Source organism: Dermacentor albipictus, chromosome 1 (genome assembly GCF_038994185.2).
Source record: "Dermacentor albipictus isolate Rhodes 1998 colony chromosome 1, USDA_Dalb.pri_finalv2, whole genome shotgun sequence".
Classification (NCBI taxonomy): Eukaryota; Metazoa; Arthropoda; class Arachnida; order Ixodida; family Ixodidae; genus Dermacentor; species Dermacentor albipictus.
The window spans coordinates 462,250,602-462,273,362 of NC_091821.1; the positions used below are offsets into that span (position 1 = coordinate 462,250,602).

At 43.7% G+C, this 22,761-nt stretch overlaps 1 protein-coding gene across 19 annotated transcripts in view; it reads left to right on the forward strand.

The window, feature by feature from the left end:
- The window catches only part of LOC135902791 (coiled-coil domain-containing protein AGAP005037-like), a 583,363-nt gene extending 563,304 nt beyond the window's left edge, over positions 1–20,059 (forward strand). For 18 of the 19 annotated variants that reach the window (XM_065433040.2, XM_065433042.2, XM_065433041.2 and 15 more), the window contains 2 exons: positions 10,731–11,252; positions 13,887–20,059. In XM_065433040.2, the coding sequence (XP_065289112.2) occupies positions 10,731–11,252; positions 13,887–14,123 (759 nt within the window). In that variant the 3' untranslated portion in view covers positions 14,124–20,059. The remainder of the gene's footprint in view (positions 1–10,730; positions 11,253–13,886) is intronic. The other variant, XM_065433057.2, reaches the window with a different exon arrangement.
- Positions 20,060–22,761: the final 2,702 nt, after the last annotated feature.

Genomic DNA, 22,761 nt, shown 5'->3' on the forward strand with positions numbered 1-22,761 from the left:
GCTGCAGGAGGGTGCGCACATCTCAAGAAAGTTAAGCTTGCCCATTCCGGATGATCTATCTGTCTTTTGATGAAAGCTGAATCATGAACTGGACTTACTCGCTCGCGCTCGTGCATGCTCGTCATTGTGACCACTTGCACTCATTTGCCCTCACTCACAGTCATGAGCCCTCGCGTATAATCATGGTTATTGTCACATTGACCCATGCGCACTGGAAATTGCACTGGACCACTCAAGTTCGAATCATAGTATCTACACATTTTCTCTTGCTGTCACAAGTCACAAACACAGGCTCAGTTTCAAGGATGGCTGCTACACCTCGGACCACTGAAGCAAGCATGTGAGAGGTTGATTGAACATGCGAGCAATGATTGATGGATGACTGGTTCAGTGAATTATAGTCAGTGAGAATGCAAAAGATCATGGAAGGAAATGAACGTTCGTCTTTAATAAACATAGAGCTGTTCACCAACAGACGAATGAGCCAGCATGCTTTATGATTATGTATAGCTAAGGAGATTACATGCATTATCCAAGTTGACAATTTGGGGACCAAGTAAACCAAGTGAATGACTTGTCTAATGAATGAATGTGCGTCCATGCATGCCTATGCAGAGTGCAATTTTTCTGTTAACCCCAAATGACCCTGCACATGTCGAAGACAGGAGAGTCAATTCAGGCATACTTTCCTAATGGTTGTTGCGCTTTCTGCCATATGCGCCCAGTTTAGCAGTTAGATGCATTAAGACAAGGTTGGCAAATGAAAATTCCTGTGGGAGAGATGCTTTGTAATTAGGCAGGGTTAGGTTTAGGCCCTTTCCTTGGCTCCTTTTGCTTTCTTAAGATTATATCTCACGCATTCTTTTTTTAACCGGAAATACTAACGCTAGAGGATCGAGGTAGCAATGAATGTCAGAGCCTTTCAGGGGCAGTAGTTTCGATCGCCGCGTCATTACTCAGTACACTGTCAGTATACTCTCTTTAAAGGTTGTCTTCTTTACTCCAAGCCCTTGCTTTATCTCTGGGGAAACCAATCCATTACAAGATGAATGTCACTACATGTTACCAATGAACACGTTTTTCGATATGCACACTCTCACAGTCGTAACACGAGTCGCTAGCAGTTGTCCGCCAGTACATGACCACTTTCTCGCTAATAATTGCAAGGTTTAACAAAAGAATAAACTGGGATATGTATTGCAACTGAAGTATTGAGTTCACATCCACTTTAGGGGGCACAGCCTGACCCTGAACCCACCTGCCTCAGTGGCACCTTGGGTCGAGAATCTCAACTTTTCTTTAAAGGGATCATGAAACGATTTTGATGATTTTGTACAAGCATACTGAGATGTTAGGGTAGGTCCTTCTGATCATTAAGTGACACATTTAAGCTCTCCATGTAGCATGTAACTTACAAGGTTTTTAAAATGTGCATCACTACCAATCGCAACTGCAACGCTCCCATGTGGCTGCCGATTGGCTATGCAGGTTGCATCATCGATAATTTTTCTAACTTTATGGTGAAAAAATGTTTGTAATAGTGCGAATGTTGGTTAATTTGTTTCTATTAAAGAAATAACAGTAAAACAATATAGTAGAATGTCAATTTATCTTTACACTCAAGCACTTCCGGCACAGCAAGTGTCTGCTTGCGTTACAATGTTCTCCATGTTGACGAGAGCTGCACAGTGAGTGCTGGTCCCAAGATTTCTTTTTGCGAGCGCCATTGATCCCCCTTGTTGCGCTGTGGGCTGCAAATCTAGCGATCGGCGACATGCCAAGCTGCAACATTGTGTTCCTCTCCAAGGAAACATGCCAGCTGTGTGGCTGCAGTGCATCAGGCTCTCGGTATCTGATCGGCCATCACTTCACGCCAGAGGATTACTACCACAATAGAAAGTTTTAGCATGCCTGGTATTCAGGTAAACACAAGCATAAGCGGACTGAGCTCGGGAATTTCGCCAGATGAGCGCAGGTGCAAACGTGCAGCCACCTGTTGGCACAGGGTGAAACCAGAAAAATACAGAGCTAGATCATGTGTATTCTACTTTACTGCTTGTGTAAATTTTTGGCAGGAGCGTAATTGTGAACACATTGTCTTTTTAATTGTTATGTTTTAGAACTTGGTTACAGTGATAGTAGCTCAGTGTTTGGCTGGTCAAGCTCTGTGCTACCAGGTGGCTACACAGTGTAGGTTGCTCAGGCCGCTCACATTTATGCTAAGCCCCTTCATCACAGCGGTTGTAGTATGTAGGGGCTTTACACCTTCTCGCATCCATCAAAACACTCAGCTTGCCAGCAATTACAGGAAGACTGGGCACACTCGGCACTGCGACAGAACGCTCGCTACGCATGCTGTTTGCATAGCTCTCGAGGGGGATCGGTGGCCAGGCAGCTAATGGAGAGGTTGGAGAAATTTTGCACACTGGCTCCAAGACAGTCGGAAGTAGACGACACGTCACATGATGCAGACCCAATGAAGGCAATCACTTGCCTTCACTTAGCCTCAATCACTTGGCAAGCGAGTTGAAGAAAGGCATAGCTAGGAAGGAGGGTAACTTGTAATCATCTGTAGCTCTCTTAATATGAGATGCTTTACTTTAATTGTGGCGCTAATGTTTTACTGTAGCTGTACCCTACGTGCCTATAAAATTTGTCCAAACCGATTCAGGGGCCCTTTAAGACAGACAGATACTGGGCAGTCGGTCTTGGATGGACGGGCTGTAATTGTGTATTACACGTGAACATTGTGGGCCTGCATGCCACTTTGGACATTTTCTGTGGCTGATGTTGTGAGAATTGTGAATATTACGGTGTGTGATATGCTCCAATAGTTTTCTCCATCATCTATGTTTCTCAAAACAAGCAAAACAGCAATTTCCTTGTTTCCTCTCTTTATTATTTTACGCCTCTGTGTCGGTTAGTGCCACAGGCCTCGGTTACTTTTGTTTACCTTGGTGCTACAGTTTCTTACTCTTTCGTGCGCCGTAGGTCATGCAACAACAGCTGCTTCATGAGGTGATATTGCTCTTCCAGACTAGTAATTGAAAAACATTGCGAAAAGAAAAATAGCAAATAGCAGACAGGGCATAGTGCCAAAACCAGGAGAAAAAGAAGAAAAGCAAGGAAAATTTAACAAAGCCCTAAAAACAAATATTCATGCCCATGTGGAAGACATTTGGAGAAGGTCTCTGATTCGCTAAACGATTAGCTTACTTTATAACTTGTCTTTTTGCTTATAATCGGTTAAAGCGTTTCTCCCTTCTTGTGATGTTGGAGAGATCGTTGAAATAATGGGCAGCTTCAGCAACCAAGGAAGTCCAACCGTATGATGTTGTGCATCACGGTTTACAGGCTGTGGTCTTGACCTTGGGCTAGTAATACTCATGAGCAATTCCAAGAATGAAGCAAAGCGTAGCAAGCAGAGTAAAGCCAAGACTTGATAAAAAATATCAGTGACAAAGTCAAACAAAGTACAACTCGCCTATGAGAGAAGGATGGAGAACGTTACTGTTAAGCATATCATAGTAGACGTGCATATATAGCTAAGGTTGTTTGTGGCACTCTTGAAAAAGGCATGTAAGCGTCACTATGGTGCATCACTTCGTGTATGTGACGTCCAATTTCTACACTCTGTCCAATCTAATGTAGTTAGTAGATTGAATGGGAAATGTAGGTTACCCGCCATGGTGGCATAGTGGCTCTGGCATTGTTTCTAAGCCCAAGGAGTGTGGGATCAAATACCTTCCATGACGGCCACATTTTGATGTGGGCAGAATGAAAAAGCTCCCATGTACTATACATTTCATTCCCGTTAAAGAACCCCAGGTTGTCAAAATTAATCCAGAATGCCTCACTATGGTGTTCCTCATAACCAATACATAGTGGTTTTGGTGCATAAAGACCCAGAATTTACTGTTTTTTAACATTGGATTGATCGCACTGTTTCATTATTATGCTGTGAACTCAGCCATGAAATGGCAGAGTTCACATATTTGCATGTAAATAAGATGACCACAAATATGACTAACACAAAGGAGGACATGCGGTGTCTCAGAAAAATACCTTAAGATCATAACAATAAGCGATGTTACAGAGAAACAGGAAACAATGCATGAAAGCGGATGCCCAAATGGCTTTATTCATTGTTAATGAGAACTAATAAAGTGATAATGAGGACAAGTGCTGACGTCCTTGTCCCTGTCGGCGAGAACAACATCATCCTCTGTGACAACTACCAAGTTATTGGATAGACTCTTCAGACATGCCTGTGATACAATTGAACTTAGCAAAGCCTTTTGTAGTTTGTGTGGTCATGCATCATGCGACTTCAAAGGCACATTCATTTGGCCTCGTCTTGCTCAAGGTTGTGATTAATATGCTGCAACCACATTGATGCAGCACTAACAGCATTCTAAATTAGGAGAACAAAGTCAATGTAAAATGCACAATGACAACTCCCGGCTCGACGCTCTTGCACTGGGCGAAGTGGCAGCAGGCATGGAAAGCACATAGGGCAGGCAGAAAAAAAAAAAGGAAAAATAAGAACATGTTACATCTGTGTCATGAGCCCGAATATAATGCGAGATGAGTTCTGGGGCCAGAAATTTTTAAAATACAATTGCATTGTACTCGTACAAATACGGTATTAGTATTATAAAGGTTCAGCAGCGTTAACGTACACTGAGGAGCAAGGTGCTGGTATTAACCATAAAGGCTTCAGAACATTTGTGCATTACATGATTCTTCTCTTGAAGAAGGGAGAGATGCCAGAACGACGAAAGTGTGGCCGCCGAGGTTCTCACGCCAGCTGATAAACAGAACACAGTCAATTATTGAATTGAATGTCCTGCACTGTTTGGTAAAACAGAGCATCAGCTGATGGCATTCTATTTGTTCCGCACTGTATTACTAATTTTGGCTTGGAGTTACATAACACCAGCCCATTCCCAAGGGCACAGTGACAGCATCATCATCATTACACTGTAGCAACAGCACATCTACGATGTGACCTCAGAAAACTTCTGGTCACACGTTTATGACCTGTCAAATTTGCCAAGAAAATTTTGTTCCATAGGTGACCATATTAGTTCTTGTTTTTGATGCGTTCACTTGCAAGAAACATGGCTCGTGCATTTAGCTCGTGTGCATTTCAATGTAAACTTTATTTATCAGATGATGTGTTGACCGCATAGAAAAACTGATGATATTTTAAAATAAATTATATGATATTACATGCCAAAACCACAATCTGATTATGAGGCAAGCTTTAGTATGGGACTCCAGGGAAATTTTGGGCACTTGAGGTTCTTCGACATGCACCAAATGCCACAATACACGGGCGCTTCTGCATTCTGCCCCCATCGAAATGTGGCCACCAAGACTGGGATTTGATCCCGCGACTTTGGGCTAAGCAGCACAACACCATAGCTGCTAGGCTACCACAGCAGGTAATTGATATTGATCAGGCATGTACTCAAGGGGGGGCCGGGAGGGGCCCAGGACCCCCCCGAAATTGAGCGGCGTACTCCCTTCTCCCCCGCCCATGCCACCACTTCTCACACACATTCCTGAAGTGCTGCCAAATCAATCTTGAGACTTGACAGCTATTCGGTGGTCAACATCTTGCTGCCTTTTTCACTCCTTTTGGATGGCAGTAGTTATCGGCATCTCCTGGGGTGTGAAGGCAAGTTTTCTCATCGATTCGGTGCCTGCGCGATTAACTCAGGATGCGTTCAGTTGTCAACATCTATTGCCTGCAATGCCTAGGTGCAGCAGCAGGGCGTACTTTATTGTTTTAATTATATTATTTTATTTTATTTATAATGCCCAACACAATTTATGTTACCATCTCTTGCAACAATCACACACGTTGGTCACACTGTTGCTTCGTTAGTTCAACCTTTGTTTAGGCAGATCCAGGTACCAGGAAAGGGATTCAGTTCATAGTCAGCTTGTCTGCATGCGGCCGGAGGAAACGTCAATTGCGTTTAACTTTTTCTTTTGCTTCATTATTTCCTTGAGTGACGGCTCGACGCGACGCTGGCAGATCCTTGGAACCATATACCCATATGGGTTAGATAAGATGGAAAATAAAATCATGTGAAACAGCGTCCATCTTCAAACCCTCTAATAAGTGTTAAACCCATAAGCAATATGAATGTCATTTGTTACCTCGTCTGGTCTTTCCCTAATTGTACAGCATTTTTCTTTCAAAATTGGCAACTGGAAACAAGAGTCGCAAGGAGTTGAGAAATTAAGCGGGTCTACTAAAGGAGAGAGCCGAGGCAACAGCCAAACAGGAAGGAAAAGCTAAAATTCACAAATTTAACCATTTGTGGAAATATTTATGGATCAACACCTTTTTATTTAAAAAGGCGGTAGAGAAAATGCTGCTGGAAGTGGAGAACGATTCCGTGTGTTTTGAATGATGTTTCTACAGTTGTCAATCGAGCCATCTGACGTAGCAACTTCTCTGCTGTGCTTATGTGGGTCTTTCTCTAACCTTCCAGCGATTGGCACAGTACATCTAGAACCACAGCGTCCTGCATTCTACATGGTTGTACGGGAGTGGCAGCCACGCATCGTTATGCAACTTCCCAAATTACAATACGAGTCAGTTTTAGCACTTGGTAGAGCAGTAAATGAGGGATCCAAATGAACTGTGATTGTTCCGCAAATATATATTTCTCTATAATTCTTCCAGAGCTAACTTAAATAAAAACTATTAGAAATTTTTATTTTACACTTTCGCTTGTTTATTGTTTTTTGGCAGTGTTCTTCCTGCGCGAGTCCATTTGACGTGGTTCCTTGTTTGTCAAGTAAAGGAGAGGTGTATGTGACAGGTGTACCTGTGAGATACATCTTATTTCATTTCTCTTTTGAGAGTTTACGCATCTTTATGGGGAACGGTGGACATAATTCACATTTGTACTAGAGTCAAAGACTTTATTCAGACAACGTATGGTACAGTTGCCTAGGGCGCAAACCAAAAGGCAAGTGGATGCTTGACAAGGAGTCTGCACCCTTCTTCCTCCCATTCGAGAGCACAAGACATTCAGCGCATAAAATAAACACTCAGCATTATGGAAATACAGAGTGGTTGGTTAACATTGAAACGGAAGTTATTTCATGTTGAACATTTATGTACAATTGGGAAAATACTGTAAGAAACAACAACAAAAAAAAGGAGTGGTCGTGCCTGCGGTGACAACAGATACATAGCGATGCTATTTTTGAAAGCTTTGAATGATTTACTTTCCTGGCTAATGTTTACAGCAGGATGGTGATCGTTTAAAAAACTGGAAATTCTGTAGCTAAGTTTCTGGGTGCCGTAGTTCGTACGTACTTTCTCCTTATTATAAGATATGTGCCGGGTGTTGTAGGTGTGTGTTTTCTTTAGATACTGATTTAAAAAAGCCGTAGGATTGGAAGGCATTTGTATGTAACTAGCTAATGCTATCTTTTTGTTTATAACATTCCACAGTGTAAGCAGTTGATGTTTTCTAAACAACTACTACTAGTACTAGTAAATGTAACCCCCTCCCTCATTTGTATAGAAAGGTGACCGTGGGTTGCCCCCCCCCTTCCCCCCCAAATATAATCCTGGGTACGTGCCTCATATGAATAATGATATTTGTTGGTTATCAAAGGTTTTATTGTAAGCATTATTCACTGAATTTAGCAGCCTCTTCCAGTAGGCAAAAAATAAGCCTTTTGGGATGTGTGTGTGTAAACCTTAAACGGGTCTATATCAGGATATTCTGAGTGTCATCCCTGTATATTACTAGGGTAAGCAGTCTGGTATTTCCTAAGCGATTGCTGGCTTGTCTTTAACTAGTTGCTTGCAATTTCTTATTCCTGGTTGCTTGTGGTGGTTTCTTTAAAAGTTCCCGGGGGTCATGTATCCTTCATCCAAAAATGACAATCTGATATGTAGTTGTATGCTCAAATCCATGTGTTTTCTTTTTTGCGTGGTTAAAGTGACCCTATCATATGTGTGCACTTGTTCTGGGAGTGTCTTTACTGTCAGTCAATGGTAAACAACCAAAAATCTCTTCATGGTTTCTCAATATTTCCACCTTCATGCTTCTCATAGTTCTCCTCGCCCATCAGTGAAAGAGATATGAAGAATAATTTTCTTTCTGCCTTGGAATGCGTTGACCACTATCTTTAGGACAAGTCTGCATTGCAAACAACATTTTGTAGCTGCAGAGGTGCGAAAGATTTGTTATTGTGTTGTAGTAAGCTTGATTTTCTCAAAGCTTGACAAACATGTGTGACAACATAAAGTCAACTCAGAGACTGCATGCCGATACTGTACAACAATATTACTTCCTCTTAAAAATTGCCTTGACAGAAATTCACCATCCTGCATGGCTTGTTCTGGAAACTGACAGTTAGTGTCAATATCTCTTGAACTCGTAGGATCCAATTATTGCACAAAATTATATGCATGCTATATCACAAGGTCGCTATATTATGAAATTCAAGTTTTATTAATTATAGAATGTTGGTTCTTACTGGGCAAGTATTTTAATCTGGAGTCGTATAGTTGTGATATCCCTTATCTTTAAGGTTAAGTGGGCTCAAACCTGTTGTCGTTGTTTGCCGAAGAGTTTGACCGATTGAAGTTTATGTACAGTCGACTAAAAAAGTTTACGGACCAAGAGACCTGACAAAAAGCGGTATATCTCCGCAGCCTCCAAATGCAGCCTGGTATTCCCATTTCCAGCCTTTACTGGTATATGCGAACAACATTGTGATGTACGGTTTTACTGGCTACTTTTAAAGGCAGCTCGTATATTTGGCATATTCTGAGACCCCGTGGTCCGTAAACTTTTTTGGTCGACTGTACATTACTTCACTTTGTACCTTCGCTCTACCCTTGGGTGGAAGAAATGTTTTACCTTGCATGTACTTCATCCAGGTTCTGGCTTTATATAGAACTGATTTGTTTATTTCTTTATTTGTTATAGAATACTGTGAATTTGTTTAAATCCATAGACTGAGCGATGACCCATACTGGGTCCGATAAAGAAACATAAAACAGATAACAGACATAACCTTGAAGGTGTTTTGCCTTGGCAGACCTATACACGGAGTTGAACATTTGATAGTGTGTGTGCCATAGTTCGTGCCGTTTCGGTACTGTAGCTATGGGAGTAGATCAGTGCAGGCCGAGGTGTCCAGTGCAGTTGTAGCAGCTAGGAAGGAGCCACCCGCACATTTAAATGTGTACGTTTCAAATGAAGTGGTTTTCATCATTGTTGGTAACTAAAAGAAGAAGAGAAAGAAAAAGCTGAGGGAAATTGCTCAGCAACAAGAGCAAGCATTGCTGTTTTGCATGGTAGCATTGCGCAGTGAGAAGCACCTGCCCAGCATTGATGTTTCGCAAACTGCAACTATTTCGCAAGGGAACCAGTGGAATACGAAGCGCCTACTGAAGAACAAGCACTGTTGGTTGGATGTGGTTGAGGTGACATTACGAAGAGCATGAGAGGCACACTGTACAGGATGGTGCTGCTGAGAAGGGTATTGCGTACAGAAGAAGTCACTGCCAGGAACCAAGTAAGCAAGTCTGCAGCACAAAGGAACTGTCGATTCTGAGTTATTGCAGAGGACAAGGTGAAGCATGTAGTTCCACAACAAGATGAGCAAGCACCATGGAATCGTGGAGAAGACGAGTAGATGACTAGTGGATGAGCAAATTAATTGCGGAGAGACTAGTAAAACACAAAGGAAGACAAGTAGGTTGCAATTTAAAGGGCCATTCCACAGCTGTCGCTGTTTATGAGCAGCGATTACTGTGCAGGGGTATGCGTTCCATTTGTCTTTATTTTTTTTTATTAATAAGGTTACGGCTGTTGTGATATTATGATTCTGAATAATAATCAGCACACTTACAGCGCTGGAAGGTTAAATACATTGAAGTAGCCCACGTTTTCGTCATTGGAGCAATCTCAAAGATAACTTGTTGGTACACTTAGCCAGATGCAAATGACAATATTCTGTTGAGTATGCAACGTGGTAAGGCTATTTGTGAAGATCCAGCTTAAGGTCCTTGGTAGGAGAGGAAAAGTTTAATGCCTCGCAGCGAGCAAGCATTAATGGTCCCTTTCACCCCCTACTCTGCATGTGCATTGACGTGTAGTAGTGTCCGAGAACCGTGTGCGAGACGAGTTTGTATACCTGAGGTTAAACACTTGAAAATAGTCACACCATCATCTATTGAACTTTCTGCGAACTAGACGGGCCGGTTTCGCCCCACATACGAGAGCTTCAGCTACCGAGCGAGTCGAACGTGCAAACACTTTGATGCTTCGTGGCCTGCCTGAATTCCCGACGCATGTGGCGCGAGGGCGCGCTGGGCTCGGAGTGAGGGGACGCGCGATGGCATGGCCGTCACGCCTCCGCTGCGGAGAGTGAAGCGAGCGTACGGTGTCCTCTCCAGCGCGCTTTCGCACCACAACTGTCGCACAAAAAAAGTTTGTCACCAGGGCCCGTATTCTCAAAACTTCTCTTGCGTAAGTGCCGTCTGCGATTGATCGTCTCGCCAATCGCTGCCGAAAGGCGGGGGAGTTTGGTCGCTGAAACTGAAACGCTCTTGCGTGAAATAGTTTTGTGCGTACGGGTGCAGGAGCTTTTAAATGGAGCACCAGCGCGAAGCTCCCCAGAATGGCGATAACCGTTGCACGTTTCGGTGCGGGGTTCTGTCGGTGGCCTTGCAGACGTGCGACGCGGCGGGTGAGCCGGCCGGCGGCGCAGCGAGCGACAGCAGCAAGGGCAGCCCCGCAGCGCGCTCGGAGAACGCCCTGGACGCGCTGCTGGACGAGCTGCAGACCTTCTCCAAGCCGGCGGACAAGCGCGGTGGCGGCCGGCCGCATTCGGCAGACTCGCCCGTCAGGGCCTCTTCTTCCGCGTCTGTGGGAAGTGGCAAGCCGCCCTCCGGCGCCACGGTCATCGTCGTCGATGGTCCGGGCGGCGGCGTCAGCAAGAAGACGCCGCCTCCACCTCCGCCGCGCACCACGAGCAAGTCACCCGTGACGTCGCCCACGGGCCCACAGCGGAGCCGCTCGGAGCCGGTGCGCACCAACGCGCTGGCCGCGGAGGACGCGAGCAGCAGCAGCAGCGGCAGCAGCGGTGGCCGGCGAGACCAGCTCTCGTCCAACAGCAGCAGCAGCGAGAGCGTCAACTCGCAAGAAGGCCTACAAGCACGCAGCCGACAGGAGCTGCTCGACTCGCGGCATCAGGTCGGTCGTGCACTCACTCGTGTATACCTCCAGCGGCCCACCCACCGTATAGCCCAAAGGGGGCAGGGAAAAAAATAACAATACTTCCGTAGGAGGTGGAGCCGCGCGTCGTTTCCAAGGTTTCTGGCGCAGTACTGCGTAAAAAGAGACCCACCAAGCTCCGTCGAATTTTTTTTTTAAGCACTGGAAGTTGGTTGCAATTGGTCTTAGGTTGTATAATGCAAGTTGTGTCCAGATTTATTGGTTACACATACACTGGAAGTACTGTCCATGGAGCAGTCTACAGCAAGAATTTTTGAAAAGGGTTCAGTAATACCAGGGATAACGTAAATTCAACATTGTGATGCGATGCTGCGAGGAGTTGACTTACACTCTCCGTAGAAGGACCTTCCATTATCTCGAACAAGTGTCCGCAAGTGACATTTTGTACCCAAATGCTCATTTCTATTGTAGTCCAGAGTTTAGCTATAGTTTACGTCACGAGACACGCCTCCTTTTTTTCCCCTAAATGCTTCTTGCAACATGGCATACTTCGAGTGACCGCATTGCGCTCTCTGCCATTTATGGGAATCCACAAATAGTTTCCATTGGTGCTGGTTATTTGTGTGCTTCAGGTGCTATGTGTGACGCAAATATGAAATAGCGGGTTGCCTGCACTCGCATCTTGAGGCTCTTCATGTGGTTGACCCCGTTATTGCCAATAGTTCAGAAAGTGTGATTTGTTTTCTTTATGGCACAGAATCCTGGTTCATGTTCAGTGTTTAGTGTAAAGGTTGAAGGCTTGTATTATTCGCTTCCACTCCAGTCATATTTGGTTAACGATAATGATGAAGCTAAGTTTGTTGTTAATTGTGGCACTAGTGTGGAAAGTTCTTGGAAATATTATTGTTTTATTTACGGTATGCATGTGTTCAATTGAATGGGATGACCATGGTGGAAAAGATCGGGGATTTGGACCGGGTCAAGGGTAGTCCCAATCCTAAGTTATACATTTTTAGTGTCCTTTCTTATATTTTTCTTAGGTCTTTCACCAAAAAATTTGGTGCATTGGTTATTAAGTTCTTTAGTTACGTTGATGACCTTCTAATCATGGTGAATAACGGTGGCTGAAATCTTAAAGTTTTTGATATATTAAGGAACGAAATAAAAAATTTGTGATCCAATATGTATATATAGCGAAGTAAATTTTTGGTTGCACGTGCCTAAAATATATATATTCTAGCAGCAAACATGTTGAAGGCTGTTGCTGACCGGTTTTACGGACCTGCATGATTATTTGTATTTTACTGCTGACACCGCACTGTGTTTTGGCCAGTATAAACCGCACGCTTGATGCTGCAAACGTGACAGCCACGAACAAAGTTGCTTCCATACCAACTTGCACGAAACCACATTTGTTGCCGACTCCCGACGAAATAGCGCAAGTTACGCCTAGTGACCAAAGCCATGTGGCCGGCAGAGTTGCTGGGGACAAGCAGTCACAGAAAGCGTCGTTTGCACTCATAGGCCTTATCGGCAGTCAAGCGAGAGATCAGACACAGGAGCTGAGCTGCAAGCTGAAGTAGGGAGTACGAAGCCAGCGGCAGTTCCCTCTTGCCTTCAGTTCTAAAAGTCCATTGGTAGAGTGTGCGACTAGCGGCTCAGCTTGACTGGACGCAGTTGGCAAACCAACGTGGTGGTCCTGTGTGATGATAGCAATCACACAGCTCAGTTGTCAAGGCAATGGAGAGTGCATCTATGTAATTTAATTGTTGTTCCCATGCCTTGTAATAGTACAGCAAGATGCCGATGAGCCACCAAGACCCTTTGCTGACCCGCCAGCGGCTCCCCATTTTGCTGGTCTTTTTCATAGACCTGATCACGATTTTTTTGCCCCAATATCTGCATGGCTGCTTATGCATAACAACTACTAGATATAACTATGGTAATTTCGTATCTGATGTGACTTCTTTAAAATGAGATTCGACTGTATTATTTTGCAGGCACGACAGTCACTGCTTGATCTAAGCTCCCACGTTGTTTGAAATGCAAAAACCTAGTGAGAGGCCCCTCACCATGACCAAGTGTCACGGGTATTTTGGCCTGGGGCTGAAGCTCTGCCCCTGTTAATTTACGGTTTTGGTTTCCTCCAGAATTCACCATACTTCTGCTTGATTCTCTTTGCAGCTTTCACAAGTATATTTGCACAGAAACTCTTTCTCCCAAGTATTGTCTTCGTACTTGCAACCCAGTGCTTTTCCTTTACAGTCATCTTCCTAGTCTCGTCAATCTTGTTCTTCATGTTGTGCTGTTAGAATATCTACTGGTACTGTCATTTACAGATATTGCGAGTGAAACGATGTGATAATATCCAATGTCTCTTCCTTTTTGCTGTTCACCACTGGCTCAGGTGGAGCACAACCCAAGCTTTTTCCAAAATAGGTCGGTCATGTTCGATAGATGATAGCGGCATGCAATCAATGTAAAGTAGTCGTTACATTATGCGAGCCCAAAGCTCGTGAAGTTGCTTTCTGCAAACTTTTTCAATTTTTTCAGCAATATGTATTTTCCATCGTGAAAAAATAAAGGAAACAAAGAATGAAACAAATGCTTGATGGCAAAGTGTCTCACCTCAAGTGTTCTATTATACCTTAGGAGCTGCTGCGGAAACAGCGCCAGCTGCAAGAGCAGTACGCACGGCTGCAGCTCCTCCAGCGCCTATCGCCGCCCAAACCGGACCTGAAGAAGACCGGCAGCGAGAGCAACATCCTGCACAAGGCATCACTCTCGCTGGGCAGCGCTGGCGGCGCGTCCGGTTCGCTCACCCACCTGGCGGTGCCGTCGTCGGCCCTGCGCACGGGCGCCAAGATCTACGAGACGGATATACTGTAGTGACTGTACGGTATGCACGCATTGGCTTGGCTTATTTGAGACGTGTGCGGCCCACCATCTTGGGGGTCTCCCACCACGTGCTAGTCCCGGAGGTCTGACTCCACTGATGTCCAGCGAAACGCCGTGGCCGCAGGTGCCAAAGGTGGTGTGCACAAGGAGGAATCGCAGCGGGGAGATTATTGAACGCAGAGGTGACTGGATTGTATTGAAATAACTGTATTTATTTGTCCAATTTGTACTTAGGATGTAGCATAGAATCTGCATATGATTCTCAGTACGTGTGAGGATATTTATAATGCACCCATGATAACCTTCTGGCAAATTTTACTCGTTGGAAGTGTTCGGAAAAAAACAAGCAGGACTGGTGAACAGGCAAGGTTCCTTTACATTTTTGTTATAACTTGCTGTAGCTTGAACAAAGAGTTTTCTTTTGGAGGTTTCAAAAGTGTCAAAGGCGTTAAACAGAACATGAGCTCTTTGGTATCTTTCGCATTTCCAAAAGATTGGCCGAGTCTTGAGCCGTGACCTTAATGAAGGGAATCGAGAGGACAGCGTGCGGCTCCATTTCGTGGCGTTTATTTTCTCCTGTGCACTCCCAGCACCTGCGGCGAGGGTGAAGTGCAATCGAAACACTTGGCTCGGCGCCTGGACAGGAAGCCTTGCATCGCAAAAGGGCACGTGTGACATGCCAGTCTGTTTGTACTGGACAGTAGACGCCTCACGGTAGGGGTAAACAAGTGCACGAGGAGTGTTGCATGGGAAAGCACCTGTTAGGCTCTGACCCGGTGAACGCAGGACCATGTGCAATGCGCAAGTTGGGATTGGAGGTGGGGAGAGGCTGACATTGGCCACGTGACTGCGGACGTGGCTTTTATCCGGGAGCGTTCGCCGTGCCTCTTCCAAGACAGCACTTGGCCAAATAACTACGCGACACAGTTGTTTTTCGCGTTGAAGCAGCCACGCGGCCGGAACTGTCCGCGACGAGGCGGCCAAGTCCGCATATCGCGTGCTTTGTCTGGCGTTTTTTTATTCTATCTACATGACAGTGGTCTTAGCATGTCTATTTCCTTCCCAGTTCACAAGGACTGTGTGTGCAATTGGCAGGGCGAGTGGTTTAAACCACTTCTTTATTCTGTGGCAGAAGAGGGATGAGTTGTGTGGTGGAAAATGCCGAGGCTTCCAGGGTGGCGCTATGTGCATATACAAGTGTAGAGGAACCCTCAATGCTGTTTGACGCTTACGCTGTCGAAGTTACGCTGTCCTTTGAGCAGATTTCAGTGAATGCCATGCGTGAATTGTCTGGAGAGAGGATGCTTGGAAAAAAATTAGTGTAATTTGTCGTGCATAATCACTGTTAGTCGCCGTAGTGCTCACACTTTTGCGGAAAAAAAAAGTTCTGTACACTTTTCTATTCATAAACTGCCTCTAACAGGTGGACATATTTGTTATGGTGCCGGGTTGTTTGTTTGCCCAATGTATTCTGTAAAAGAAAGTTTTGCAGTGTGCCGCAATGTCAGAACTTTCGTTGTGTTCACCACCTATTATAAAAGTCCTTGCATTGCTTTCGCATTCTGCAACCGCACCTTGCAAACTTGTCGAAGAGCCTTGAACCTAACAGTTTCTCCCACATTTTGACACTGTCATTGTCTTCTTGAGAACGTTTGATTTATTGCTGGAGACCACTGTGTAGGCATTGTGGACATATGAGGCCATTAAATATCTGGTATAAGCCAGATGGTGAACTACACACCTTTGACGAGTACACCATGTTAGTATTTCATTATCAAGGTTCTGTCACTTATACTTTATATTGACATGATGTGCTAAGGCTTGCGACTTGTGGGTGATGTAGTGCAATTTTCCCCGCTTTATTAACTTTGGAACACTGAAGAATGTGACATATGTGCTACCTTGTCTTGTAATGAAATACGCAATTCACACTATGAAAGCTGATGAGTTCCTTGTAGATTCGTTAATAAGATGCGTACAAAAGCTTTAATCATCGATTTGTGTGGCTGAAAAGGCAATGTAAAAGAAAATAAATTTTAGAAAAAAATGTTCTCTTTAAAGTTCAGTGATATTTTTCCTTTATGTAAACAACTGTGAAACTGTATTCAGCGAAATTTCCTATATAGCTTAATATTTTCATCCACGATATAAAAATGCTCTGCTGTTACTAATTGGAACCTAAAATCGGTAAGTGTGTAACCACCTTCCTGTTCTTGCAGTATGAGTGTCATTTTAGTCATTGTCTGCTATGAGCTGCTTAACTCATTTGCATGTAGTTTGTTCTGACCAAAAATGCTTGTTGGAAGCATATGTATTACCACAAACTGTCATGCTACAGGGGCAACGTTTTGTTAATTTCGTTATTTGAACAAAAATGTAATTCACATAATGTGACAGAAAAAAGACAGTCTTGCAGCTCCAATTCAATGGCTGTGTTAAACAGCTCCACTGCAATGTATTCATTCACATCACCGAGTAATCATAGTTAAGTGTAAGAAATATTTACATAAGCAGTGCTCGAGGTCCACCTTCACTTGAATGCCACTCTGCGCTGTGGATGTTGGAGTACGTATTTGGCGTATTTTGGCGCGTCGAAAATACTCAACAATTGTTGGTGTAGAACCAATGTGTATGAAAGAGTAAAAAGTGATACCCTTCGAATGTACTTCGAAAGCAACACGGTGAATGGTGCAGGTAATGGCACAAAGAGATAAAAACATGACCTGAATTTTGTCTCGTTGTTTGAGCTGTTCATCGTGTTCAACAAAAATCAGGAATCCGAGATTTGACCTTTTCTATAATTTAGAGAAAATATAGTTAGCTTAGAACATGGCAAGGGCTTTTAGAAGTGGAACTTGAGCTGTGATATTGAATAAAAGAAAAACATTTCCCATTCTCCATATGATGCAGAATAAATGTGATTACACTGAAAAGATTAGCACATTAAATAATTCTAAAGCTCAGCGGGCAAAATGTTAACATTGTGCATTAGCCCACCAACTACCAGCAAAGTCTTAGCATAATATGTTTTCATTTTTGAAAAACGTGAAATATTGGGTGTTATGGGGGAAATAAATTCCTGTGACAGAATTAATATTCGCACATATGCAATAACTTTGGGTACACAGCAAACTTACACAGCAAACTCCAATGTATGACAAAAAACGTGAAAAGTTAGGAGCACTAGTATCCTTACTACTTCATTTGTGGCTATGGTGTGTTCACTCCAATTCCATACGAGGCCACTCGCTGTGGTGCACCAGGATAAGGTACCACTTCCTGCCCCTATTACTGCTGTGCTCTCGTTTGTGTAGCGTTTCCTCGTGGTCTGTACACCATAATGTCATGCCTGCAGATACGGCCGAGCAACTCCCTAAATGAAAAAGAACAAATGTATTCAGAAAAACCCATCTACACCATCGTGTTTCCACAAGTACCTGCCTCACACCCTTACCCGTATACAGTTTGCATGAATGTGCATAGACTCCTTCGACTTTAGCTCCTCCAGAAGAAAATAGTTGTTTTGAAATTTTCCATCCTACTATAGCGCGTGTTGTTACATGTTGATACGCTGCCGACACGGTGGTGGCACCTTTGGCGCATTGTGGAGCTGCGCCAGAGCCATCGTCATGCCACAAGGCATGTTATTAGAGATGTCTGTTGGCTGTCTGCAAAGTTTCGCGCTTCATGGATTTGTAAGGGATGACCAAGCGACAGATCAAATATGTTGGTTGAAGCAGGATACTCGTAAGCTCTCATAAATGTGCATCTAGAACAGAAACCATGCTATTGAGGACTTGCAACATTATGTATGGACTGGTACACTTTTCCACAAACACCTTTTGGTATGTAAATTTTAGTTTTCCCTCATTATTTAGCCATCACTAACGACGTCTGAGCCGCTTGTGTCTAGTTTACTTAATGAATCATTGCCATTTATCGGATTCTACCTGGTACAAAAGTTCCCAGGTGAGAGAGCTCGCTGCCATATTGGAGAGAAAGGTGCGTGGCAAGTGCTTTGGTTGCTTGCCAATGTGATGGCTATAGTATACCAGCGCTAGGAAGATTAGCACCAGCATGTGGCACGCGTAGTCCAGCAGCAGATCATTTCTATAACTTTTTTGAGAGGTACCTCACATTTACAGTGCGTTGTTCTCCCCATGAAGTCACTTTCTGTTTTTATGTGCAGTCAAATGTCAAATCGACATGCATACAATGACGAGCGACGCTATCAGCTTGTTTCGCCAACATAGGTTAAGTATCTGCGTGTTTTATATGCTAATGTATTTATTCTGCTTTCCAACGCATAATGTCATAACTAAATGCAGTTTTTTTTTACTATAGAAGCAGTTCTTTTCATGGTCAGGCACATGTTCATTTGCCGGTAACGCAACAGTGAAAAACTTTATAGACACGTTAAATACATCACTGCGTGGAGACGTGTTTCTTGATGTGGGGAAAATAGGTCAGCCTGCAGTGGTATTTGTTTGACTTTATGAAAGTGTTAGTTTGACCTGTTAAATTAAGAGAGCCTATATAGATCACTGTCACATTTTAACACATGTATGCACCCTTGGCGACTTGCGAAGCAAGAACCGTGTTTTCATTACGTGGTATAAATGAACAGTATGCATTATTACAAGGCGACGGTGAAGCCTCACCTTGTTCCATCCGTCGTGTCCTTTTGCCGCCTCTTCATTTCCAAAGTACCTGCTTGTTGACATGCGTGGCAGGATGTGTTAAAAATTCTCCTCAGTATATTTATTGCCCACCACCTACTTAAGGTGACTATATTTAGCCTTTTTGGTCACTACAGGGCTCTTTTCAATGTTGAAGATTTCATACAAAGAGAGGTAATGCTCTTTTTTCCACCTGTTTCATGAGCATATATATTCTTCTTAAGTTATTCACTTGAGATACACATGGGCTTTATTCCTGCACTGAATGTGGCATGGTCGTGGAGTTCCTTTGTTAACATACAGAAGACTGTGGCATCCAGGGTTTCAGGACAATCTTAAGCAATAAGTTAAAAAAAAAACACTTATTTTACTGGTTGCAAATGAAATGTTTCGCTCAAAGCGCCTTTGCATGCATATATCATTTTGAAGAAATTGCGCAGAGCGTTTCTCACGTGGTGTCATGCATATTCAGGTTTTCTACTGTGCTTGTATTGTTTTTGACTTGCTGAGTTCATTAAATTAATGCGGTGCCGAAACTTCGTAATTGTAAAGAGCAGTAATGTCGCTGCAGTTTAAGCACATTAGTCGACAAAAAAGGAAGGAATGTGGATTTTTCAAAGGAAATTAAAATTCTTGTTTAACTGGATATGCAAGGTCCTAATTCTATTTAGGAGTGTTCATTTCCTTAGCTTCATAAACAGCGACAAGTATTTCATACGAGTACCATTTACCTAGCTTTCTGTGTCAAACATCTCTCTTGCTTAGAAGATGTAGCCAATTTTTTGACCAAGGTGTGATGGTGATGCGATTGTAGTATTCTCTGTGCGGTTACCATTTGTTTTCCTTAAGCTACTTGTAGCTATGCACAAAGCTTTCACTGGGAAAGGTTAAAATTTGCATACTTATGCCTGTGTGTACATACATGTACTGTAGTGGATTTTTCTCGTGTGTATCTAGTTGACACAATTTGCAGACGTCTTCTACTGCGGAGGATGGGCCGCACTGAAGCGTTATTTTTAGACTGAGATGCAATGAAATGGGGTGTCATTCGTATGCCTAAACAAGTGGCGTTTCTATTATCTTACTCGTCTCAGGTGCTCTTTGACTTGTCATAGTCACTACCATATTCAGTATACAGTGTGGACTCGTGTGCTTTCTTTGATATTGATTGATCGCTGATCACGGAGTAGAATTGTAACATAAGTCTGTCGTGAATTTTGTCAAAAATAAAAAGTTGTGTCTTGTTCAGCGTCTTGTCTTAGTTTTGGGCATGTTGCAGTGGTCGCTCTGGTTCTGTGGGTGTTACCAATCTGAACAGAGATGTTTCCCTAGGAGATAACTCTTTTCAGTCACACTCTCAAAGAGCTGAGTAACTTGTGTTTCTCGTTGCTGATGAATGCACAGAGGCTAAGCTGAGTCCTCCGCGACATGTCGCTCATAGCTAGTTGCCGAGTGCTAGTAATCGAGTAATTTGTCGATGCTAGTCAGTGCTACAGTATAATGCTGTGTAACATTGTTCTGTTCACTTTTATCCGCTGACCATCTACGAGAGGGCCCAGACATTTCACAATCGCCACAAAGCTATCAGTTCTGTGCTGTATTTACATTCATTTCAACCAAAAATTCTCAGTATTGGCCTTCACTTGTAACAAACATGTACTGTACCAAGCAAGCTGCGCTATTTCACCTATACGTAGTTGTAGATAAAAACTTGAGGGAAGTTCCAAGGACAGTATTAAGTTATAATGTGTTTAAGCAACAACAATGCATTGAAACTTTTTTTATCGCAATCAAACTTGCTGCAAAGGTGGGTTTCTTCGGCACAGCTGGATCAGCAACCTTCAGCAGTTTCTGGGTGCACATTTCAAATATGTAAATAGTATATATAATATATAGCTTAGTAGAATAGTAGAACTGGCTAACTTCCCTGTTTTTCTGTCTATTCCTACTTCCTTCTCCTTACTAGAATATCCGTTATAAACAAATGCCGACACCAATTCTGGCAGTTTTGAAACATTCTGGCAAGAGAGGATCAACGACTGAATCTAATGCGTCCGCATAGTGAGCATGCACCTTGAGGGGCAGCGTAGGCGATGAGTTCTGGCTGATGCCACACGCGAGAGGGCACCCCTCAAACTTGTTTAGTAGAATTCCTGAATATGCTCCAAACTGCATACTTTATCCATTTTGTTCCAACGCTATGCAGTGAAGGCACTCATTGGGTGTGCAGGAGGCCAACTTGGAACAGCGCTAAAGCGTGCAACTACGTGCAATGATATGGTGGCGCCGCTGCGAGGGGCGGCGCGAAGGCATTTCAAGCGTGCGGAAAACGCATAGCGAATTAAGCTGTGCGCACGCGTAACGGGTAACTCCGGAGATTTTTTACCATTTAAGGTAATAGCATCTTTAGGTTTTCGAGACCCCTCTGTCATGCGCTTGATAGTAGAATTGTTCTGCTACCTTCAAAATAATGTTAAACAAGCAAAAAAAAAAAACGCGAAACTGACACCTGACCGAGCAGCCGATCTTGGTTTAACGCCACGATTGGAACATCAGTGGGGAAGGCGCGCAAGACGTGCCGGTCTCGCCAGCGCCGAGAACCAAAGCGGTGAAGAGCAGACCATAGACAAATTCAACAAGAGCGCACACACGGCAAAAATAACTGGCTACAGGAAACATGTCTCGCTAGTGTTCACATCAGCCGCTAGCTGACGCGAACATCGGGAAAAAAAGTATGTGAAATGAATTTATAGCGAAGAAGGTCTTATGTTTTATTTTTTTTCCAGCTAGAACCAAACGGTTTTTAGTATAAAGAATTTATACTGTGCAACTTGTTATTATTTGTTTTTGCGTTACCTAGCGTCAAACCTAAGACACGCCAGATGTATGCGCCAGGCACGCCACCGAAGCGCGCGAGGTCGGCTGCGCATGTGAACGTTCGGCCATAGGTTCGACTGCGCGACGACCCGCTCTTTCTTTTTTTATTATTGCGGTAGCATTATACGAACACTCCCGGCGCATTTCTGCCGTCGCCGTGATGTTCCGTATAAAGTACAAGCGCGATAACCTTGTCGCCGTATGTATGTGCGAGGGAAACGTGAGGGTCACGATACGATCGCGGCTCAATGTCATGCGCCCATAGGAGGAAGGCGGGCACAGAGCGCCGTCTTCCGTCGCGCGCCAGACACCGCGTGGTGGGGAGTAGGGTTGGTAATATCAATGAATGATTAACCGATTAAAAGTATTCCGCAAGACGATTAATCTTCATCGATGTCCATCTTTAGTTTAATCGACTTAATCGATTCGACATCTTCGATTAATAATTACGAGAATTTGACAGGAGTTGTGCGAAAATTTTGGAATCGTACTACAATTGCAATTGCACGCTGGTTGTGGCCATTCAAAGAAGGTGTCGATTTAAACCAAACATCCCAGCCAATTGACATTCCTGCGCTATATGGAAAAGAGCATGTGGCTTAAAATCCCAAACCAGTAATTTTTCCCCTGCGCATATTACAATTTCTTGCATATATTGGGACGACGACAAAATGACTCTTGTACACACCACCGTTCCTTCACGCTACAGTATTTTCGTTTTTTTCCCCCGTGTTTTACTGTGAGGCGTCAGCACCTTAGATACCTTGGCACAGCAGATGGCGTTCAACAAGAAAATTTCAAGTTAAAAAATTTATGGGGTTTTACGTGCCAAAACCACTTTCTGATTATGAGGCACGCCGTAGTGGGGGACTCCGGAAATTTAGACCACCTGGGGTTCTTTAACGTGCACCTAAATCTAAGTACACGAGTGTTTTCGCATTTCGCCCCCAAAATTTCAAGTTTCATGCACGGGAATGCGTTGCCGAATACCAATGCTTAATTTTTATTCCCGCAGGTCTGGTTTGGCATCTTACCCTCAATGGTTTTATTGCAACGTACCTGAAACTTTGGAA